The sequence below is a fragment of the Equus przewalskii genome, chromosome 18, assembly GCF_037783145.1.
Source record: "Equus przewalskii isolate Varuska chromosome 18, EquPr2, whole genome shotgun sequence".
In the NCBI taxonomy this organism is placed as follows: Eukaryota; Metazoa; Chordata; class Mammalia; order Perissodactyla; family Equidae; genus Equus; species Equus przewalskii.
In genome coordinates, this window is record NC_091848.1 from 25228886 (window position 1) to 25251042 (window position 22157).

Sequence of the window (22157 nt, forward strand, 5' to 3'; positions counted from 1 at the left end):
CATCAAACCACGCTGAGGCAGCGTCCCACATGCCACAACTAAAAGGACCCACAACAAAGAATGCACAACTATGTACCAGGGGGCTTTGGGGAGAAAAAAGAAAAAAGTAAAAAAAATCTTTAAAAAAAAAAAAAATCAAGAGTCTTCATTACCTACCACCCAAATACAACCACTGTTAAAAGTTTGTTATATCTCCTTACAGTTTTTTCCCTTATGCAAATATATATCTGAAGACACACACAGGCACATGCACACACGCACATTTGTGCAATTTCCTATCTGGTTGTTTTCAAGTGAATATTACATGTAAGCATTTTTCCAGGTTCTTCAACTTCCCTTAAAAAAGGAAATTTTAGTGACTGAATGGGGTTGCTTCATTGAGATCTATCATCTTTTATGTAACGAATCTCCTAAAATTAGATATTTGAGTTGTTTCTAATATTTTACAACGATAAATAAAGCTTCAGTGTGTGTCACTGTACACAAATCTTTGTGTACTTCTGTGATTGTTTCTGTATGAGAAATTCCTAAAAATCGAAATACTAAGTCAAAAGGTATGAATAAGCCTCCAGACATAATTGCCCAGCTGTCCTCAGAGAGGATGTACTGGAAGCAGTGTAATAGGAGCTCAATCTCACCATATTATTTTTCTATCTTTTCCAATTTGCTTGGCAAAAATTAGCGTCTTTCAAATCACTGATGGTTTTTCATTAATCATCGTTTAAAAATCACTTAAGAATTACACCTACACATACTATATGACCCAGCAATACTACTCTTAGGTAAGGGGAAATATGTCTACAAAGACTATGTAGGCCCAAAGTGGAAACAACCTAAATGTTCATCGACTGGGAAATGGATAAACAAATTGGGGTATAACCATACTATGGAGTACTATTCAATAATAAAAAAGAATGAAATATTAATACATGAAACAACATGGATGAATCTCAAAAACATAATGCTAAGTGAAAGAAGTCAAACACGAAAGACTACGTACTATATGTGCGATTCCATCTATATGAAACTTTAAAAAAACAAAACTATAGTAAGAAAAAGCGAGTCAGTGACTGTGACCAAGGGGCAAGAGAGGGAATCTACTGGAAAGAGGCGTGAAAATACTGTTTAGGGTGACAGAACTATATCTTGATTGTGACAGTAGTTACACAACTGTAAACAATTACAAAAATTTATCAAACTCTACACTTAAAATGAGTGAATTTTATTGTGTGTAAATTATACCTCAATAAAGCTGGAAAAAATCAAAACAAAAGCAAAGATCATTTATAAAGTTTTGGGGAAAAATCTAACTTCTTTTTATTTTTGCATATTTCCTTTAAAATTTTGGCTGTATTCATACATACTCTATGTAGCTATGATTATAGAATATATGTAAATTTATATTTCAGACATTTTTATACACAATTTTACATATTTATACATAGGCTTCATGATTATAATTTAAAATAGTTATACATAATTGTCCAAAGTCTGGAACCCTTTCTTTACTGTTAACAGGTGAATTTCCAAGTTTTAAAGCAGATGATTTCTCCCCAATATTTGGATGCCACCAAGTGGACAAACTGTGTAATGTCGCTGAGAGTGAATAGACCATTTTATAGCTTTCATAAATTAAAAAAATAAACATTTAAAACTTTAATTTAAAATTTATTTTAAAAGTTAAATAAATTTTAAAAATTAAAACAGACCATTTTATAAATGTATTAGACCATGATCCTCATGTATCTCTTTTAGTAACTTAACTCTCAAATACAAATCTAGGGAAATCAGTTAAGGAAAAGAACTTTCTGTTGAAACTGAGTTCTTTACAAACTAGAACCATGGGTATAAATGATAGATATGGGTCTATCTTAAGCCCCAAAGCAAAAAGATCTCTTAGGGACCTCCAAATAAAAACAGCCTTTGCTGTCTACCAACCAAGTGTCTTCTAACAACAAGCCCTCCCAGGAGGCACCACGAAACCAGTGATGAAAACATGATGAAGATGGTATGCAAGGCAGAGAACCATAGCAGGAAACTCATTCCCATTTGGGCAAAGGCTTGCTGATTCTCTTTACAAGCCACCAGGGTTTTCTCCCCATATCCCTGGCCTCTCCAGTTGAAGCTTTTAATATTGCACTGAAACAGTAACCGGCTAGAGCCACAAAAAGTAAGATTATTTCAGGGAAGTGCTTGGTCCCTGCCAGGATCAACAAAAGAATGACTATTTCAAAAGAATGCCTTTGAATGACACTGAACCATTGCCTACCACCACGTGGGAGATGAACACTCTGCTCTACCTGTACCCTGTCACTCCTCTCAATTATTTTTTCGGACACTCTTTAACCCTCTCCATCTTGCTGCCAATCTCCATAAATTGAAAAGGATCAGTTTAAAAAAAAAAAGAAAAGAAAAGAAAAACTCCAGGAGTACCATTCCAAAGAACTCTTAAAAAAATGTCACGAATCAATGCAGTGAGAAACCAGTGAAAAACAGCTCACTGAAACAGAACAACGGCTTTATTGTGGTAAATTATAGAGCCTAGCTTCTACTTGCTGAAATGTTTGTTTGCTTGTTTGTTTTCATTTTAATTATACTTCTTAATAGAAAATACATAAGGTAACGAAGAGTACACAATAAAAACTTCCTTCCAACTGCTTCCTTGGCTGACCAGGCCCACACCCAGAGGCAACCAGTAACCATTTCTCACGGCTCCTTACAGAAATGCCTTATACATAGACAAATAGCTATGTATATACATTCTCCCCATATAAACATTCGATCCCATCCCCCCTTTCTTATTACACAAATAGTAAACCGCTCTACACAGTGATGCTCTTTCACTTAATAAGGTATCGTGGCATTCATACATATCAATGCATAGAGTTTCTCATACATTTTAAAGCTGTATCATATTCCATCGCATGGATGTACCATAAACCATTTCAGGAGTTCCTTATTAAAACAGACATTTAGCTTTTCCAATCTTGTGCTGTTTTTATTATTATCTTCTTACCGGAAACTCTCTGGGCTAATTTGATTGCTTCTTCAACCGGGTCTGAGTTCACAATTTCATCTAGAATACCCAGCTTGAGTGCTTCATCTGCCAAAATACATCTTCCTGAAACAAAACAAAACAAAACAAGTCAAGGAAGGATGTGAGATTAAAGCAAAAGGATTACTCTCTCTAGTAGGGAAGATTATCTGTCCTGGATATAAACACCTATTATTGAACAAAATAAATCAGCACCACACTGACTGTTGCAGTAAAAAGATCACTGCAGAGGTAACCGGAAAACGTGGATGCACGCTCCAGCCCTACCTTTTACTGTTTGTGTGACGAGCAACTGCACCAGGACCACAATTTCCTCAATGGTAAGTAGCAATAATTATGCTTACCTTAGTAATTCTGAGTATCAAGTGAGAATAATACATTTTCTTTATATTCTATAAATCTCTATAGAAGCACTTTATACATTATAAATCTCTATATAAATATAAGAGATGACTGGGTTTTGATAATAGTAATAGAGGTGGTAACAGTAGCAGTAATATCTATCTTATAAGAACATTTACCAGAGGCTATCATTGATTACCAAAAAAACAAAAAAAAAGAAAGTCCTCAAACATAAATATAGTTGAGTAGACAGGGAGAAAATTAGTGATTAAGTTGACATTACGTAAGTTGTAACCAAAATTACACAGGACAAACGGGGCGTATTTCTACCATTTTTTGGCTACCCATTATGTCAACCCCTCCCTAGTTTGTGGAATCGCTATTGCATGTGCTTTGGAGCCCTGCCTCCTACTACAGAAGCTAAAAAAGAAGCAGAGATGATCAGACAATTGTTCCTGCAGACCTGTGGCAGCTACGGCGTGGCCCGTGACCCCAAGCTTGGCAAACAGAGTGCTCTATTGAGAGTTTTTAGCCTGGAGTCGTGACACTAGGCAGCAGCAACAGCTCAAATCTCCTTTCACAGGTGGAGACATCTCGTGTCTGGTGGTGGCGGCGCCAGAAGCATCTAGCGTCCAGTAGTGCTGCCAGGAGGATCTATCGTCCAGTGGCGGCACTGGAGGCCTCCAGTATAGAACGGCAGCTCTAGGGGGTTACAGACATTTGATGAGCATCACTCCTGAGTTCTTCACCAGGTATAAATATGTAATTTGGTCTGCATATTCTGAAGTAGGGGGTTAAGGGATATAAGCATCCTTTACCACAGGGTCAGACAGAAGGAGACAACAATACATTACTTGCTTCCTTGCCAGTACCATCTTGCCTTCTGAAAAGCGATCATTAAATCAAGTCTTTGCGGCAACAATTTCACAGTCTTCACTGCTTTTACGGACTGTGTTGGTGGATGCCATCTCTGAGACAAACCCTCCACGCCTGGTTCTTATTAGTGCTTCAGAGAGCTACAAATGAGTTTTCTTGGTCAGATAGCAGCTCAATGATTTTTTGGCAGGGGTCACTCTGTAACAGCAATATTTGGGCAGTTTTCTGGAAGTGCCTTTGAAAATAGGCTTCCAGATCTCCTCCCAGGGTGAGGACGGTGGGGAGTGGGTGAGGGGCTTCAGAGGTCAAGTCTCCTGTGTATAAAATCACGGGTGAGGGGTGAGTGAATCACCCTCCCCAGGTTAGGGGACCAAATGGACACAAAATGGACGATGGAAACCTGAGTACTAAAAAGATCTTTGGGGCAACTGAGCAAGAACCGCGAGCTACCCACAGGATGAAATGAAAATTCCTTCAGCTGTAATGATTTCTTCTGGCCTGGATTTCACAAAAGTGGAAGAGTACCACTAGTGTTCTTACAGAGTCAACGAGATGCCGGGTACTTTTATTCTGTTTCAAGGACCTAAAGACACGGCTCTGTACATCCAAGCCAAATCCTCAGGCTGAGACTTAAACTTGTTTTTTCTTGTGCTGCCCTCAGTGTAGACGACAACCACTGTCCAACAGACTCTAATAAGAGCCATGCCTAGAGACCCCGGGGGCAAATGAAGCTGAGCTTTCTCTTCTTCTCCAAGCTGAGTAATCTCAATTTTTTTCCAATTTTCTTCATGGCTTCTTTTCCAACCTTTAGAAAAATTTTTCTACATGGAACCCTTTCTAGACGTCATTTTAAAGTCCCCCTAAAATTATACAGACTACTTAAAAAGATAGGTGTATGATTCTAATGTTAGCTTTCTCCTAATTGACTGTGACCTTTTCTATGCAAATCAAAATCCATCATATTCTTACTGTTTTTACCTCTTCTCTTCATCATGTTAAAAATAGTGATATTTCTATAAGCAGCAGTGCTTTGGAAAAGGCCAATCCTAATTCACTTCATTTCTTTTTGTCAAAGAAGCCAGATTTCTTCCTGATTTCTCCCAAGATGCTTTTGCCTTTCAGACTTAATGCTGAAAACAGGGACACAAAATGTCGCAGTATTTCCCCACATGCTTTAATTCTTGCAAACCTCAGAATTTACAGACTCATTTCACACAATTATAATTTCCCCCTGTGTTTTATGCTTCTTTGCTTCCTTTCTATTTTATCTTTTGCAGAATGAACTGTCTCATGTGCTTTGAATTTCTGTACGTAGTATGTTGGATTGTAAGCATCCTCTTATGAATTCTGCATTAGATACTTAAAACAGCTCACCTTCTTAAGAGTACTTATCATATCATTGTAAATTAAATCAATTGCTAACTTTATTTATTGAAGACAAGAAAGTTAACTTACTTTTAGTTTTTCTAACTACCTTTTCTTACTTTATAGGATTTATAACACGCTCCCCAAAAGAAAAAAAAAGCATTTTTTATGCACATAGACTCAGATTATTTTCTAATTTGGATCATGTATACACAGTTTTGTATTGCAGTTTCTGTGTCAAAAATGTGAATTTAATTAACAGTTCTTAAACTTTTTAATCTTAGGAACTCTTTGCACTCTTAAAAATTATGGAAGACTCTAAAAAGCTTTTGTTTATGTGGATTATTCCTATCAATATTTACTGTATTATAAATTAAGACTGAGAACTTTAAAAATTTTTCTTTATTAAATCACTTTAAGATAACAATGATAAACCTATTACATGTTAGCATAAATACATTTTTATGTAAAATAACTATATTTTCAAAATTTTAAAAATTTAGAGATGAGTATCATTGTTTTATATTTTTGCAAATTTCTTTCATGTCAAGTAATAGAAGATAGCTGATTCTCATATCTGCTTCTGCACTCGGTCTGTTCTGGTATCACATGGCATACAATAACCTCTAGAAAATTACACTGTACACTTGTGAGAGAACGAGTGGAAAAGGCAAGTAATATGCCATTTTATGAAAATAGTTCTGACTTCATTGACTCCCCCTATAGTGATCTTAGGCACACCCAGGAATACCTGGACCACAGTTTAAGAACTCCTGATTTAGACTATCATTTTAAAGACTGTATAGCATCCTTCTATATGAACTTTCCATACATTTAGAATTTATTTGTGACTGAAGTGATTTTAGTTATTTCGAAAGTAACCTTTAGTTGTGTTTCGTTTTTATCCTTTGGAAGCTTGTAGCATTCTATTTCCTGAAAGTAAAATCTTTACCAAAATACATCAGAGCATTGATATCTCCTCACGAGTTCTTCCAGGAAAATAGTATGCTTGCTCAAATATAATCTGATTCTGTTTCATATCTGAAGAGTTTGTTCTATTTTCTCCTTTGGTTATTGCTTCTCACCTTTCGGCTTCATGCTTTGGGAGCTCTTATTACTCACAGCAGAGACCTCTATTATATACTTTCCACCTCTGCTGCCTTCGTTTACATTTTATGTATCTTTTTGTTAAATTCTCCTGAATTCTATAAATACGTCTCCATTTATCCTCCATGTTACTGATTCAGTTTTCTTCTCTTCTAGCATGCCATCTTTTTGTTGCTTCAAAAAGAAAGGATTTGGCTAATGTTTTGATTTTAAACAGGGTATTCTTATTTTAAAAATACGTAAAATATTTTCTTTTCTAATTTAGAATAATGTGAGTTTTCTAAAATTTCTGTTTTCTTTAATCTGCTTCAGCAGACTCATATTTATGTTTCATTTTTCTTATATCACAGAATATTTTCACAGATTTTAGGTTTTGGGTTTAGTTTAATTTTTTTTTTAAGGAAGATTAGCCCTGAGCTAACTGCTGCCAATCCTCCTCTTTTTGCTGAGGAACGCTGGCCCTGAGCTAACATCCATGCCCATCTTCCTCTACTTTATATGTGGGACACCTGCCACAGCATGGCTTGCCAAACGGTGCCATGTCCGCACCCGGGATGTGAACCGGCGAACCCTGGGCCGCCAAGAAGTGGAACATGCAACCTTAACCGCTGCATCACCGGGCTGGCCCCTTGGGTTTAGTTTTAAGATTTTTGTTTGTTTGTTTATTTTGGTCATGGAATGATACTTGGTAAATATTTATTATTGCTGCCTGGGAGCCCTGGGTACTAAAACTCACCCTCAACATCTTGTTCGACTAACATAGAGAAAACCCACCTGGACCTAAATGTGAAAGGCAGGCAGGATAAAGAGGGACCCCCAACTTCTCCCCCAGCCTTCTGGGTGGTACGAGGCATCTCACCAAAGTCTAGAGCCCGAGGGCATTCCTGCCCCAGGAATGATCATAAAGAATCCCATCAGGGCTGGGACAAAGCTCTGCAAGAATAGAGCAGAAACATTCTGTGCTGTTCAGTGAACAAGGAGGACAGGGCCTAGAAAATACAAGCAGAAGGAGCAGCAGGGGACTGTGGTTCTTGTCCCTTGATTACACAGACTACATCAGGGAATGAACTGCAACGTGCTCAAGCATATCTTTTGTGGTTACTGGGAAAGATTCAGTCATTTTCAGGTAGCACTTTAAGGGAATTGTGGAGAAGCAGTGGTTGGTGTTGTCATCACTCCACTCTCCATAATTTCCTCTCTTACGGATTTCAGACGATCAATAAAGGTTAGCTATTTGCTTATTAATTTAATCTAAATCTATTTACCTATTAATTTCCTATGGGGATAGTTCCTACAACGTTGGTGTTTTTTCCTCATTCACATCAACAGAGAATCTTCAACTTTCAGTAACAATTTTTGTTAGCATCCTTTCTCAGGAAATATTTTTTTCCAAACCACAATGCAAGATTCTTAATATCATCATTATGGATAGTTACTGTATTAGTTTCCTATGGCTGCTGTGACAAATTACCACAAACACAGTAGCTCAAAACAACACACATTTACTATCTTAGTTTAAGAGGTCAGAAGTCTAAAATGGGTCAGTAGAATTCTTCCTTCTAGAGGCTCTAAGAGAGAATCTGTTTCCTTGGCTTCTCCAGCCTCTAGGGGCTGCCTATATTTCTTGGCTTGTGGCCTTTTCCTCTTCAAAGCCAGCCACGTAGTATCTTCTCTCCTTTCTGACCTCTTGCCTCCCTCTTCTAAGGACCCTTGTGATAAATTGGGCCCACCTGGAAAATCCAGAATAATCTCCCATTTTAAGATCCTTAATTTAACCATATCTGCAAAGTCCCTATTGAATTTAAGGTAACATATTCACAGGTTCTGGAGATTAAAACAGGGACATCTTTGGGGGGTCATTACCACAGTTACCATTTATAAAATGTCTTCTATATGACAGAAGCTTGTCATGTAATTTCATTATTCCTTAAAACAACTATGCGGTTGTTTTACTGATGAGAAAATGGAGACTGAGAGGAGTTCAGAAGACCTTTCTCCCTAACTCCAGGCCAGTCTATCCAACTGTCTACTTGATATCTCCACTTGGATGTCTGATAGGCCTCTCAAACTTAATGTAAGTGAGCAAAAGTGAGGCCATCGTGTTTTGCTAAATAGCCCCTGCCCTTCCTCTGTGTGACTAGTCACTGCTCTGCACGTACTCTAAAAAATTCACACACTCTCCTGATTTATTGCTTCCATTTAAGTACGTACTCCCGAATAGCTTGATAAATTAAAACCTTGTTCTATGAGTTTCTCTCCAGAAACAGGCTGACCACAGGCAGGAAACACGCCTACAAGGTATCCATGACAGCTAACAGAAGAATAAAACAATAAAATAGAACAATAAAAGACCCTGGAGTCCATCATACTTGAAGGAAACTCCCTCCTTACTGCCTATTTTCCCTATATAACTGCCTCAAGATTCTGATCCTTGAAAATGAGTTTTTGAGATGTTAGTCACCCATTTTCCAATTAGCCGACTAATCTAATTAAACTTCCTTTCTTGATCTCTAACTTGTTGTGATTAATTGGCTCAGATCGCAGTGAGCAGAGCCAGCCCATTGCTCAGTATCATTAACACATCCAAAACTGAGCTCTTTTGATCCCTCCCTACAACCTGTTCTACCAGCAGAGATTCCCCATCTCAGTAATAGCACCATCCTGCCAGCTGCTCAAGCCATTAGAATCATCCTTCACTCTCCTCTTTCTTTCACATCTGATCTGTCACAAAATCCTATTGGCTCTACCTCCAAAACAAACCCAGAATTTGACCATGTCTTACCAATTACATTGCTAACACTCAGGTCCAAGCTCCCCTCATCTCTCCCTTGAATTATTATATAGCAGCCTCCTAACTAGTCTTTCTATTTCTTCCCTTACCTCTAATTAATATATTTTCAACAGCCAGAGTGATCTTTTAAAAAACTTAAGTGACAGCATGTTACTCCTCTGCTCAAAATATTCCAATGCCTTTCTACCTCATTCAGAAGAAAAGCCAAAGTTCTTTCTATAATCTTCAAGGCCCTATGTGATGTGACTTCATCCCCTACTCCGTTTCCTCTTACTCACTTCACTCCAGGTACATTGACCTTCTTGCTTTTCTTCGAACCTTCCAAGTTTGCCCCTGCCTCAGGGCTTGGCATTTGCTATTTTCTCTGTGTAGAATATCTTCCTCCAGATATTGGCATAATAAGATTCCTCACCTCCTTCAGGTCTTTACTCAAATGTTATTTTGTAGGAAAGCCGTTCCTGGCTACCCTACCTAACATAGTACCCACCCTCATCCCTACCACTTTATACTCCCCCTTCTGATTTGTGTTTTCTTCTTAGCACCGATCTCCATTTAACCTACTATACATATTACTTATATAATAGGGAGGCGTATGTGTGAGTATACAGTTGTCGTAGGTGGTCTCCAAAGCAACCTCCAGCGGGTTTAGCTTCTTAGTTCAAGCCCCCTCCCACGTTGAATAGGGAAGACCTGTATCATCAATAGGATAGTTCAGAAAGATGGTGTGTGATTCCAAAGCTAGGTCATAAAAGATATTGCAGCTTTTGCCTTGCTGTCTTTTGGATCACTCTAGAAGAAGCCAGCCACCATGTTGTGAAGACAGTGAAGCAGCTCTAGGGGGAGGTCCTTGTGGACAGGTGATGAATCCTCCCGCCACCAGTCAGTACCACTAGCCATCCATGTAAGTCAGCCATTTTAGAAGTAGATCCTTCAGCCTCACTCAAATTTTCAGATGACTATCGTCTCAGGTGATGTCTTGACTGCAACCTCATGAGAAACCCTGAGCTAGAACTCAACTGAGCTCCTCCCAAATTCCCAACTCACAGAAACTATGAAAGAAAAAACACTGGCAATCAATCAAACCATGACTCACAATGAATATAAGAGGCATCCTGATTTCAAAGATGTGGAAAAAACTGTGCATTTTTGAACTGATGAAATATGACAGTGATGATTATTGTCACTGTTGTTTTCTCCATATAATCTCCATGAAGGCAGGGTATTTTGTGGGTTTGGCTCACGGCTATGAGCCCAATGCCTAGAACAGGGCCCAGCATATGAGAGAAGATTAACAATAGTTGCCAGATGAATAAACAAAAATTAACTTGCACCAGGCATATTGTTTAAATGTGGCAGAGCTGGGATTCAAACTCAGGTATTTGATTCTAAAGCTTGTGCTCTTTTTATTGTTCATTCTTCAGGATATATTCTGTTACCAAGATCTTCATCTTATTTTTACTCAATCTTCCTCTTTACAAAGAAGACAGATATGGGAATAATACTACATAGCTAACGCTTATGGAGTTATTACCATGTTTGGGACTGTTCTGAGCATATTGTATGTATCCACTTATTAACTTTACCACACTGTACAAGCATCTGGTAGGTACTATTATTATCCACATTTATGAGGAAATTAAGGCACGAAAGGTAAGGTGACTGATCCAAGGTCTCATAATTATTTATACCTGTTTGGAGTAAATAGTTGTAATATGTTCTTTCTTCCAATCTTACCAACTGGAAATCTCTTTATATGTCATCTTACAGCATTTGGCAAATTCAGGGCCTCTAAATGTTATCTATCGTTCTCCTGTTCACATTCCCTATTGAAACAGAACAACTTCTATTTGTAGCTAATATCTTAATACATTGGAAATGAAAAATACAGCTATTTCCACACTAAAACTTGAAAACGTTCCTCGGAAATTCTGGTTTTAATTCTTGTTTATATCACAATTTCTAAATTGGATCTGAATATAATGCATTCTATGCGAAGACCAGTGTCTATGAATAGACATGTGAACTATAATAAAATCCTAAATGTGATTTGTGCTTTGTATACACTTTCATTTAGACAGCACTCATATTTGATCTTCCTGGGAACGTTTGGGAAGCTCTCGGAGAAGGTATTCTTTCCATGTTACAGCTGAGAAAATTGAAAGTCAAAGAAGTTAAACTATCCTCTGAAGATTCCATGCGTAAGGAGTAGTCAAACCAGGATTTTTCTAAATCTAGTCCAGTTCCTCACACTGATCTAGACAGCTGTTGGCAGGGTTTGTACTGACCTGAGGTAATTAAGTCAAGTGCAGCGGGAACTCCAATGAGTCTGGGGAGAAGCTGGGTTCCTCTACCACCGGGAAGGAGTCCCAGTGAGACTTCCGGTAAGCCCACTTGAGCCTATCAAAGGTTGAAGGTATAAAGGTCATTAAAATGAGATGATATGTTCAGAGTCAAGGCAAGCATTCCCCTGGATTTCCCACACTCTCAAAAACATTGTTTTATGGAATTTAGTAACAGTTTCCATCAGGCTAATTAGCGCCGACCCTCTCCTTTAATTAACAACTCAAACAAAGCCGTGCTGTCCCTAAGTCTTCAGGTTGAAACACATCTCTAGCTTCTTACATATTTTTTCTCTGACTCTATTATGACCTGTCTCAGCCAACAAAAATAAGAGTGTCCAGGAACAGCTTTACAGAACCCTGAAAGAGCCAGGCAGCCAAGAAAGTAAAAAGACAACCCATAAAATGGAAGAGAATATTTGCTAATCGTATATCTAGAATATACAAAGAATTTTTATAACTCAATAATAAAAAGACAAATAATCCAATAAAAAATGGCAAAGGATCTGAATAGATATTTCTGCAAAGAGATACAAATGGCCAAAAAAGCATATGAAAAGATAATCAATATCATTAGCCATCAGGGAAATGCAAATTAAAACCATAACAAGATACCACTTCACATCCACTAGGGTGGCTATGATAAAAAAGACAGACAATAACAAATGTTAGAGAGGATGTGGAAAATACAAAACCCTCAAACATTGTTAGTGGGAATGTAAAATGGTGGAGCCACTTTGGAAAACAATTTGGCAATTCCTCAAAGGTTAAACATAGAGTTACTATATGACCCAGCAATTCCACTCCTGGGTATACAACCAAGAGAAATGAAAACACAGGCCCACAACAAAACTTGTGCACAAATTTTCATAGTGTCATTGTTCACAAAAGCTAAGAAAGGAAAAACAACCCAAATGTCCATCAACCGATGACTGGATAAATAAAATGTGGCATATCCATACAAGGGAACATCATTCAGCTATAGAAAAAAAGTACTGATACATTCTAAAACATGGGTGAATGGTGAACCTTGAAAACATTATGCTAAGTGAAAGAAGCCAGTCACAAAAGATAAAATATTGTATGATTCCATTTAAATGAAATGGCCAGAATAGGCAAATCCATAGAGACAGAGAGTGGTTGCCTAGGATTAGGGGAGAGGAGAGATGGAGGATTATTCCTAAAGGGTACGAAGTTTCATTTTGGGATGATAAAGTCTCCTAAAATCAACTGTAGTAATGGTTACATGACTCTGTAAATATACTAATATACCATTGGGTTGTACACTTTAAATGAGTGAAATGTATGGTATATGATTTATACCTCAATAAAGCTGCTATTAAAAAAAAAAAGAATGGGGCTGGCCCAGTGGCTCAGCGGTTAAGTTCGCACATTCTGCTTCTTGGTGGCTCGGCGTTCACTGGTTTGGATCCCAGGTGCGGACATGGCATTGCTTGGCAAAAAGCCATGCTGTGGTAGGCGTCCCACATATAAAGTAGAGGAAGACGGGCATGGATGTTAGCTCAAGGCCAGTCTTCCTCAGCAAAAAGAGGAGGATTGGCAGTAGTTAGCTCAGGGCTAATCTTCCTCAAAAAAAAAAAGGAAAGTCAGACAGCAACCTCAGTCTAGACAAGAGGGTGAGCTTAAGTCCTTTATCGCGCGCCTCTCCTGGCCATTTAAAAGTGTCTAAAGCTCTGTTAAGTCATTTTACAGGTATGTGGATGGGAAGAGGATGGTACTTAAATACAGATTGCCATTTACCCAGACTGTGACACCAACAGCTCCAAAATACCTGGAATATTTGAGCCTTTCTCACAGGAGGATTTCCTAACAGTCAATCACCATATTTTCCACCACTGTTCATCCCCACCTCCAGAATTATTATTACTTGTAATTTAAATCTGCACTCAGTGTGCAAAAGGTCATGGTAAGAGGGACACAAAAAAAGGAGCGCTTATGATATATGTCTTTATTTATAAGCTTGTATAAAAATTAAAACTAAATAGGGAAATGGTTAAAATTATTATGGTATATTTATAAGACAGAAAATTATGCAGCCATTTAAAATGATATTTTTAAAGAATATTTACAATAATATTAACAGCAAATTTCTCATCAGAAACCACAGAGGCCAGAAAGCAGTAGGATGACATGTTCAAAGGACTGAAAGAAAAAAAATTGTCAAACAAAAACTCTACATCCAGCAAAACTAGCCTTTTAAAATGAAAGCAAATTAAGACATTCCCAGATAAACAAAAACTGAATTTGTTGCTAGCAGATCTGCCCTAAGAGAGATCGTTCGTGCTGAAATGAAAGGGCTGCAACTCAAATCCACATGAAGGAATAAAAAACAATAGTACACGGCAACTAAATAGGTAAATATAGAAGACTGTATTAATGTAATTTTTTCTTTATAATTCTTCTTTGTTATCTGATTTAAAAGACCACTTCATTAAGCAATAATTATAAATCTATGTTGATGGACATACAGCGTGTAATGATATAATTTGTGACAATAAAGGAAGTGGGTAACAGAACTGTATGGGGATGAATTTTCTGTATACTATTGAAATTAAGTTGACATTAACCTGAAGTAGATTGTTATAAATTAAGACGTTAATTGTAATCCGAAGGGCAACCACCACTAAGAAAATAACTCAAAAATATATAGTAAAGGAAACAAGAGAATTAAAAGGGGACTAGAAAATATGTATTTAATACAAATGAAAGCATTAATGGAGAAACAAAAAAACACATAAGACATAGAAAACAAATAGCAAAATGGCAGAAGTCCTTCCTTATCAGTAATTACATTAAACATAAAGAGATTAAACTCTCTAAAAGGCAGAAATTGGCAGAATGGATAAAGAATATTTAATAATAGGTTAAATATGACATTAGTATGAAAAATAAAGTAAATGAAATACAACAAAATTTCAAATGTAGTTTTTCAAAATAAGATTGCAAAGGGAAAAAACTGCAAGAAGAAAACTTTCATGGGAAAAAGATCAGAAGGAAATAAAATAGAATGTTAATAGTGGTGATTTCTGAACTGTAAGTTTATGGTGATTTTAGTTTACATCTTTATACTTTCCTGCATTTTCCAGTCTGATTACAATGATGACTAGTATCTTTGTAATTAGAAAAATATATTACTTACAAAAATGTTACCATTAGAAGACTGGGGTATCACAGACTTCATTCTATGTGCCTATTAGCCCAAATAAATTTATTTCCAGAAAGAAATACATTTACTAGTTTTGCGCTGTTTTCCAACAGAAACTTGTCTTCTTAGGTACTGATAATTATAAGGGACCACAAAACCGAAGTGTTTGAAATAGGAAATGAAAATTTAAATAAGTCTGCATACTCAGGGGTGATAGTTAAAATATTTAATACCTTTTACTGCATGAGCTTGCCTCAGTGGAACCTAACATGAGCCACAGTTACTGGAGCAGAGTCCTGGGGACCCTCTGCTGACCCAGGAGTTTCCCTTTAGCTGGCGGATTATGGAGAGGCCCAACAGTTAGGGTTAGGGGAAGCAAAAGGACAGTCAGGGGCTCAGGGTAGCAGTTATTTACAACCAGAATGGACGTATTTCAACATTTCAACCACCAGTACTACTGTACTGGTACATAACAGCTGAACACCAGTGCTAGAAATACCTGAGTAGTCAACTAGTAAGCTACGCATTTAAAATTACCACCTCTGATGCTTATGACTGTATTTAGAGTTTTCCCTAAAGAAAAGCTCCCCATACCGAGCCCCATAGGGAGCCTCAGCTATTACCTTTGCATGGGCAATCCTATAGTGACAGCCCAGGGCCAGCTCTAGTCCCCCTCCTAAAGCAAAGCCTTGGATAGCGGCCACCACGGGCTTGTTGTTTCTCTGTAATTCATCTACTAAACTTCCCAGTGTGAAGTCAGAGATCCTAGGAGCACTGAAGCCACGGATATCAAAACCTAAGGACACAAAGACAAGGGAAAAAGAGAATTGAGAAAAGACCTGGCCTTGGTTACATAATAATAAAGTACCAGAAAACCCTTAGGGAGTCTGTTTGGGCCCATGAAACACTTCATCCTTTGGCTGGAGACACAGTAAAGGAAAAACAGCCTGGAAAATGTAGAACGATATGAGAGAAAATCCTCAAAAAAAATCTTTACCAGGAATCCTGTAATCTTCTAAAATCTGTCTTTCCCTATGATAGACAGCAACTCTACCTTTAGAAAAATTAAAAAGCTCAGAGAAGGGGAATAGAAATTCTGAGATTGAGTCAGCCCCTCTCATTCTTTGCATGATGCTGCTCACCAACCCTATTCTCAGAAATCTAGATCCACAGTTTTGTTAAGTGCATGAGTCATTACAATATAAAATCTCAGGATAAAGTTCATCCATATTTTTGAGTTAGGTGTTACTCAACCAGCTTAGAATTATGTTTTGGTGAGAGACTTTCTGTGAGCAATAAAAGTAACAACATTTATTGCTTTTCCTAATTATAAAAATAACATATGCATTATGAAAATTTGAAAAACACACAAAATTATAAAAAACATAAAGATCACCCCAAATATCACCACACAGAGATAACAATGTAACATTTTCATGAATTCTTAGTTTTTTTCCCAATAGATAAATGTAAATTGCTTTGTGATCTTGAGTAAGTTATTTAACCTTTTTGTCTCAATACCTATCTTAAATGACTGACGGGAGAATTAAATGAAAGTTCACTATAAGATATACTTTTAACAATATTGAGAGCATTCTGTAAAATCAGTTTTTATATTTCCCTTTTTTCACATAACATTATATGTAGTGAGTTTTTCCCCACAGCATTATCTATTCTTTGAAAACATTAAGCTTGGTACAAGTTAAAAAGTTAAAGTAATTTTTTCATGTTCAATCTACTCATCTTTTGTTGTTTTTCTTTTTTTTCTTTTTGCTACCTGCTCCTCTTCTAGCATCAATCCAGGGATTATGCTTTTTTTCTCACCAATCTATCATGTTTCACCCTCCAGTATAGAGTTTTTTATTTTTTAGATTCCTTTTGGTTCTAGAAAAAACAAGATGAATTTCAGTCTGAATCTCAGGTCTATCTTTCCCATAACTTTAGATTACAATAATTTTTCATGTAATAATAGCAATTAACATTTATTGGATAAATACATCAGGTACTATGCTAAGTAGTTTCATTCACTGTCTCATTTAATTTTCTTAACACCTAGGTTAAGTAATATAACAATCCCCATTTTACAGGTAAGAAAGTTAAGGCTTTGACATGTTAAGTGACTAGATCAGACATATGACTAGCAACTGGTAGAATAAGGATTTGAACTCAGGCAGTTTGACTGTGCAGCCCACAGTCTTAAACGTTATACTACATTCTTCTACTCTCAACATATTACTATTATCTCAATTTTACAGAAACCAAGGCACAGACAAAGGTATTCAGATTTCATTTTTAACTTTATTTCTGGCATATAGAAATGCAAATAATTTTTGGATATAGATTTTATATCCAGAAAAATTGCAAAATCCTCTTGTTAATTCTAACAATTTTCTATCTTGATTTTTCTACGAACACTCATATCTTCTGAATAATGAAGTTTTGTTTCCTCCTTTCCAATCCTTATACCTTTTATTTCTTTTTCTAGTTTTACTGGGCTGGCCAGGGCCTAGAATACGATGTCAAATACAAATGGTGACAGCAGGCAGCCTTGTCTTGCTCCTTTCCCATAAGGAAAGCTTTTAATTTACCATTTTGTTTGATGTTTGCTGTAGGTTTGTTTTGATTTGAGGAAGATTAGTCCTGAGCTAACATCTGTTGCCAATCTTCCTCTTGTTTTGCTTTCCTTCATTTTGTATGTGGGTCACGGCCATAGCATGGCTGTCAAGTGGTGTACGTCCATGCCCAGGATCTGAATGGGTGAACCTGGGCCACTGAAGCAGAGCACACCAAACTTAACCACTATGCCATGGTGCTGGCCCCTGCTGGAGGTTTTTAAAAATAGATATCTTCTGCTTGATTAAGACATTTCCTTCCTGTACCTAATGTACTAAAAATTTTTATCTTTAATGTGTGTCAAATGTTATCAAGTGTTTTTCTGCATCTCTTGGAATAATCATATGATTTTTCTCCTTTAATTGTTTAATAGGATGAGTTACCTTTGATGTTCTAATGTTTAACCAATCTGGTATTTCTGGGATAAAAGTGATGTATTATACTTTTTAATTATTGTTAGATTCAATTTTATAATATACTGTTTGAGATTTTTATATCTATGTTTATGAATGAAACTGGCCTGTAATTTTGCTTTTTCACACCATCCTTGACAGGTAGGAGTTGGTATGAAGGTTATGTTAGCTTCACAAAATGAGTTGGGAAGTGGACTGGGTTGAATGGTGTCCACTCGGAACCTATACATACAACCTTATTTGGAAATAGGGTCTTTGCACATGTAATCAGGTAAAGATGAGGTCATACTGGATGAGGGTGGATCTATATAAGATCTATGTAAGATCTATGTAAGATCTATATAAGATCAGGGGAGAAGGCCACTGGAAGACTCAGGCAGAGACGGGAGTGATGCAGCAAAAAGCCAAGGGATGCCAAGGATTGCCAGCAACCACAGAAGCTAGAAGGGGCAAGGAAGGATTCTTCTCCAGAGCCTTTGGAGGAAGAATGACCTTCAGATATCTGGATTTCGAACTTCCAGCCTCCAGAACTGGGAGAGAATAAATATCTGTGGTTTTAAGTCAGCCCGTTTGTGGTCATGTGTTACAGCAGCCCCAGGAAACGAATACAGGAAGTGTTCCCTCTTTTTTATTCTCTAAAACGTTTGTGTAAAATTAGAATAATATTTTGCTTGACTTTTCAGTTAGAGCTTGCCAGTGAAGTCATCTGGGACTGGAATTTACTTTCTGAGATTTTCTTTTAATTACTGATTCAATTTCTTTAATGGTTTTCTGTTTCTTTTTGAGTCAACTTTGATAGGCTAAATTTTTCTACTTGTTCATAATATCTTCATTATCTTTTTAAATGGCCATAGCATCTGCAGTCATATCCCTTTCGTTAGTCCTCACATACATTTGTTTGTGCCTTCTCTTTCTTTCTTGATCAATCTTTCCAAAGGTGTCAATTTTATTAGTCTTTCAAAGAACTAACTTTTGACATTGTTTTTGCTTCATATTTGTTTTCCATCTTATTAATTTCTCCCAGTATCTCCTTCCTTTTACTTCGTTTGGGTCTATTTTACTGTATGTTTTGTTAATTCCTTGATACAGATGCTTAGCTCATTATGTTTCAGTGTTTTTTCTTCTCTGATATATACCTTTAAGGTTATAAATTTCCTGCCAAGTTTTGCTTTAGATGTATCCCTCAAGTTATATATGTTTATATATATATATATATATATATATATATATATATATATATACATATGCAGTTTAACTGGATTGTCGTCAGAGAACATACTCTAAATGAAATTTATTGAGACAAGCTTTCATGTTCCAGGATCTGGTCAACTTTTGTAAATGTTGCAGATTTGAGAAGAATATATATTTTCCAATTGTTGGGTCCACTGTTCTATGTAAGTCCATTAAGTCAAGTCTGATAATCCCTAATGCTTTTCTAGGAAAATAATTTTTTCTGCCCCTGAACTCTAACTTCCTTCTCTCCTACCTCCTTTCTTACAAAGAAATATGAAGTTCTCCATAATTCTGATCTCTCTCTTCATGCCTCAAAGATACCACCTTGGGCTCCCAACCTTAGGTTTTCAAACAGTGAATAAGCCATTTAATAGCTGGTTAATGTTTGGCACATTATTTTAATCACTCTCAGGCTCAGCCTTCTCATCTGTAAATGGAGATTGTAGGGTTTACCAAGGATTAAAACAGAATTTGTATAAAACTACTATCATTTTCATTATTAATAAATAAACCACCTACACAGTACTTGTACATAGCAGGCAAGATAAATATAATGATTAACATTTTTATACTTATTTATTATACTTATTTATTGTCATTATTCCAATATCTATTTCTTCTCAGGCTACCATTAACATACATTAAATTCCTCTGGCTACAGTAAGAATATATAGGCCCTCATATCGATGTGACTTTCTTCAAAAAGTATAACATATTCATTTGGGAAAAAAGGAAAAGGCGGCACAAATACGACTGAATAAATCACCATTTTCAGATACTTTTGCCATATTTTGTCAATATTTTTACGTTTTCACACAATAACCCAATAAAGAGTGCCATGGTCACTGAGATGGGTAACTACCAGAAGAAAAATGAATTCCATTTCAAGACCCCGTGTGAAATTAAAAAATAACACTTATTGAACATCTTCTGCACACAGGCACTGTACTAGGGGCTTCCAGATATGTTGTCTCATTTAATCTCACAAAAACCCATTAAGATAGAAATTATTCTATCTTCTTTATATAGACGGAAATTAAGATTCAGGAGGTTAAAGGGACTTGCCCAAGCTCACATAGGTGGAGACATATGCAGAGCAGGTATGTACCAGTAGGTGTATCCTAGCAGGTGTCATAGCCATCAAGCCTGAAACTAAATGTCCTCCAAAGGCCCAATCCCATAGGAAAGAGAGGGAGGTCAGAACCTTCTCTGGGTTTCTCCTGTGACTCCTGTCTCTTTCTCCACAATGTTTCTCATTCCCATCCAAGTCTCCCATATCCATCACCCACAGTCTGGTATTATACTCAGGGACAGCTAATGCACTATCAATCTGTCTGTGGATTCCAGAGAGAGTGGGAGAGGGTCAGACACTGGTTACCTGCAGAGAAATAGCCACCTGCTCCACAAAGCACAATGGCTTTTACTGTATGGTCTGTTAGAGCTTTCCGTAGTCCCTCTTGTATTCCACGGAGTACAGCCACACTATAAGGAAAAAACTAGATGGAGCATTAGTCAGAATTAAATTTCCCTTCTAGCAATGAAAACTTAAACACATACATGATGGGTAAAAACCCTAGATACTTATCATTAAGCTTTCACTAATTTCTTCAACAAAATAATATATGTGTCTACTGTGAATTAAGCACTGGCTGATTAAATGAAAATTGTTTTTAAATATTATTTTCCTGCACTCTGCTGTAACTTTGACCACTTAGATTCAGCACTAATCAATTTTAAAATTATTATACAGCTTCTGTGTGCAGTGCAAGGAGTTTAAAACATTCTAAGAAGAACAAAGTGTCCTCTAAGATAAGCGCTACTTGTAATAAAGGTACAAAGAAAGTGATGTGGAAGTTCAGAGAGGGAAAATCAATTTGTTATATTAGCAAATAAGAAAACGAAACAATCTAAAAGAAACAGTCTAAGAGATGTGGCAGAGGCTGTAAGTTATGTCCAATAGCCACCCCTCCTCCACCTTCTTCAAAGTATTAAACAGCTGGGATTTAGCTGGACACCTGGCTGCCCAAAATAAAGACTACACTTCTCAGCCTGGTTTGCAGTAAGATCAGCCGCGGCATTAAGTTCTGGACGATGGGATGGAAGTAGATTTAGTATGTGCAACTTTTGGGAACAGTCCTTATAGGATTGGGTATAATTTCTCTTTTTCTTTCCTCTCTACTCTGGCAGGAAGGCAGATGTGATGACTACATCAGGAGCAGCCATTATGGACCAAGAGGTGCAAGTCGTGTATTGAGAATGGCAGAGCAAAAGATATGGAATTGGGGTCCCTGATGATTGTGGAGTAGCCATACCATTCCAGGACACTGCTGTGACAGAAATCAATGTTTTCTTGTTTAATCTACTATTATTTTGAGTGTTCTGTCACTGGCATATAAAGCTAGTCCTAACTAATTTGGGAGGTGAAGGCAAGGTCTGGGTGAGAAAGGGCATGTAGTAGATTTTGCCAAGTTTCAGTAGATAAGGGAGTCATCCACAGAGGAGATAGTTAAAGCCAAGATTGAATGAGTCTGCCAAAGAAAAGAGCACTGAGGGTAGATGCTCTGGATACACCCTCATTTAGGAAATGGGAGAGGCTCAGTAGAGTGATTCAGCTCCAATGGAACCCAAATCACAAAGACCAAGAGAAGAGAATTTGTCAAGAAGCAGGGGTTCAATAAGTGCTGAAGGATGGTGAAAGAGGAGAACCTAGGAAAAGCGGTGAGAAATTGCTTAAAGAAAAATGATAGAACCAGAGTTCAATCAGTTTTGCCTTAGAATTCTCAGTATTTTGGGTAAAACGTCTGTTCTTTAGTATACAGTGAAAAAAAAAATCTGAAAACAACAGCAAACTTCTACA

General features: G+C 37.0%; 1 protein-coding gene across 1 annotated transcript in view; it reads right to left on the reverse strand.

The window, feature by feature from the left end:
* The window catches only part of EHHADH (enoyl-CoA hydratase and 3-hydroxyacyl CoA dehydrogenase), a 53490-nt gene that overhangs the window by 17500 nt on the left and 13833 nt on the right, over positions 1–22157 (reverse strand). Inside the window, exons 4-7 of the mRNA XM_070582468.1 lie at positions 20679–20782; positions 15665–15837; positions 11822–11933; positions 3017–3121 (exon numbers count right to left, since the gene is read on the reverse strand). Coding sequence (XP_070438569.1) covers positions 3017–3121; positions 11822–11933; positions 15665–15837; positions 20679–20782 — 494 coding nt within the window. The remainder of the gene's footprint in view (positions 1–3016; positions 3122–11821; positions 11934–15664; positions 15838–20678; positions 20783–22157) is intronic.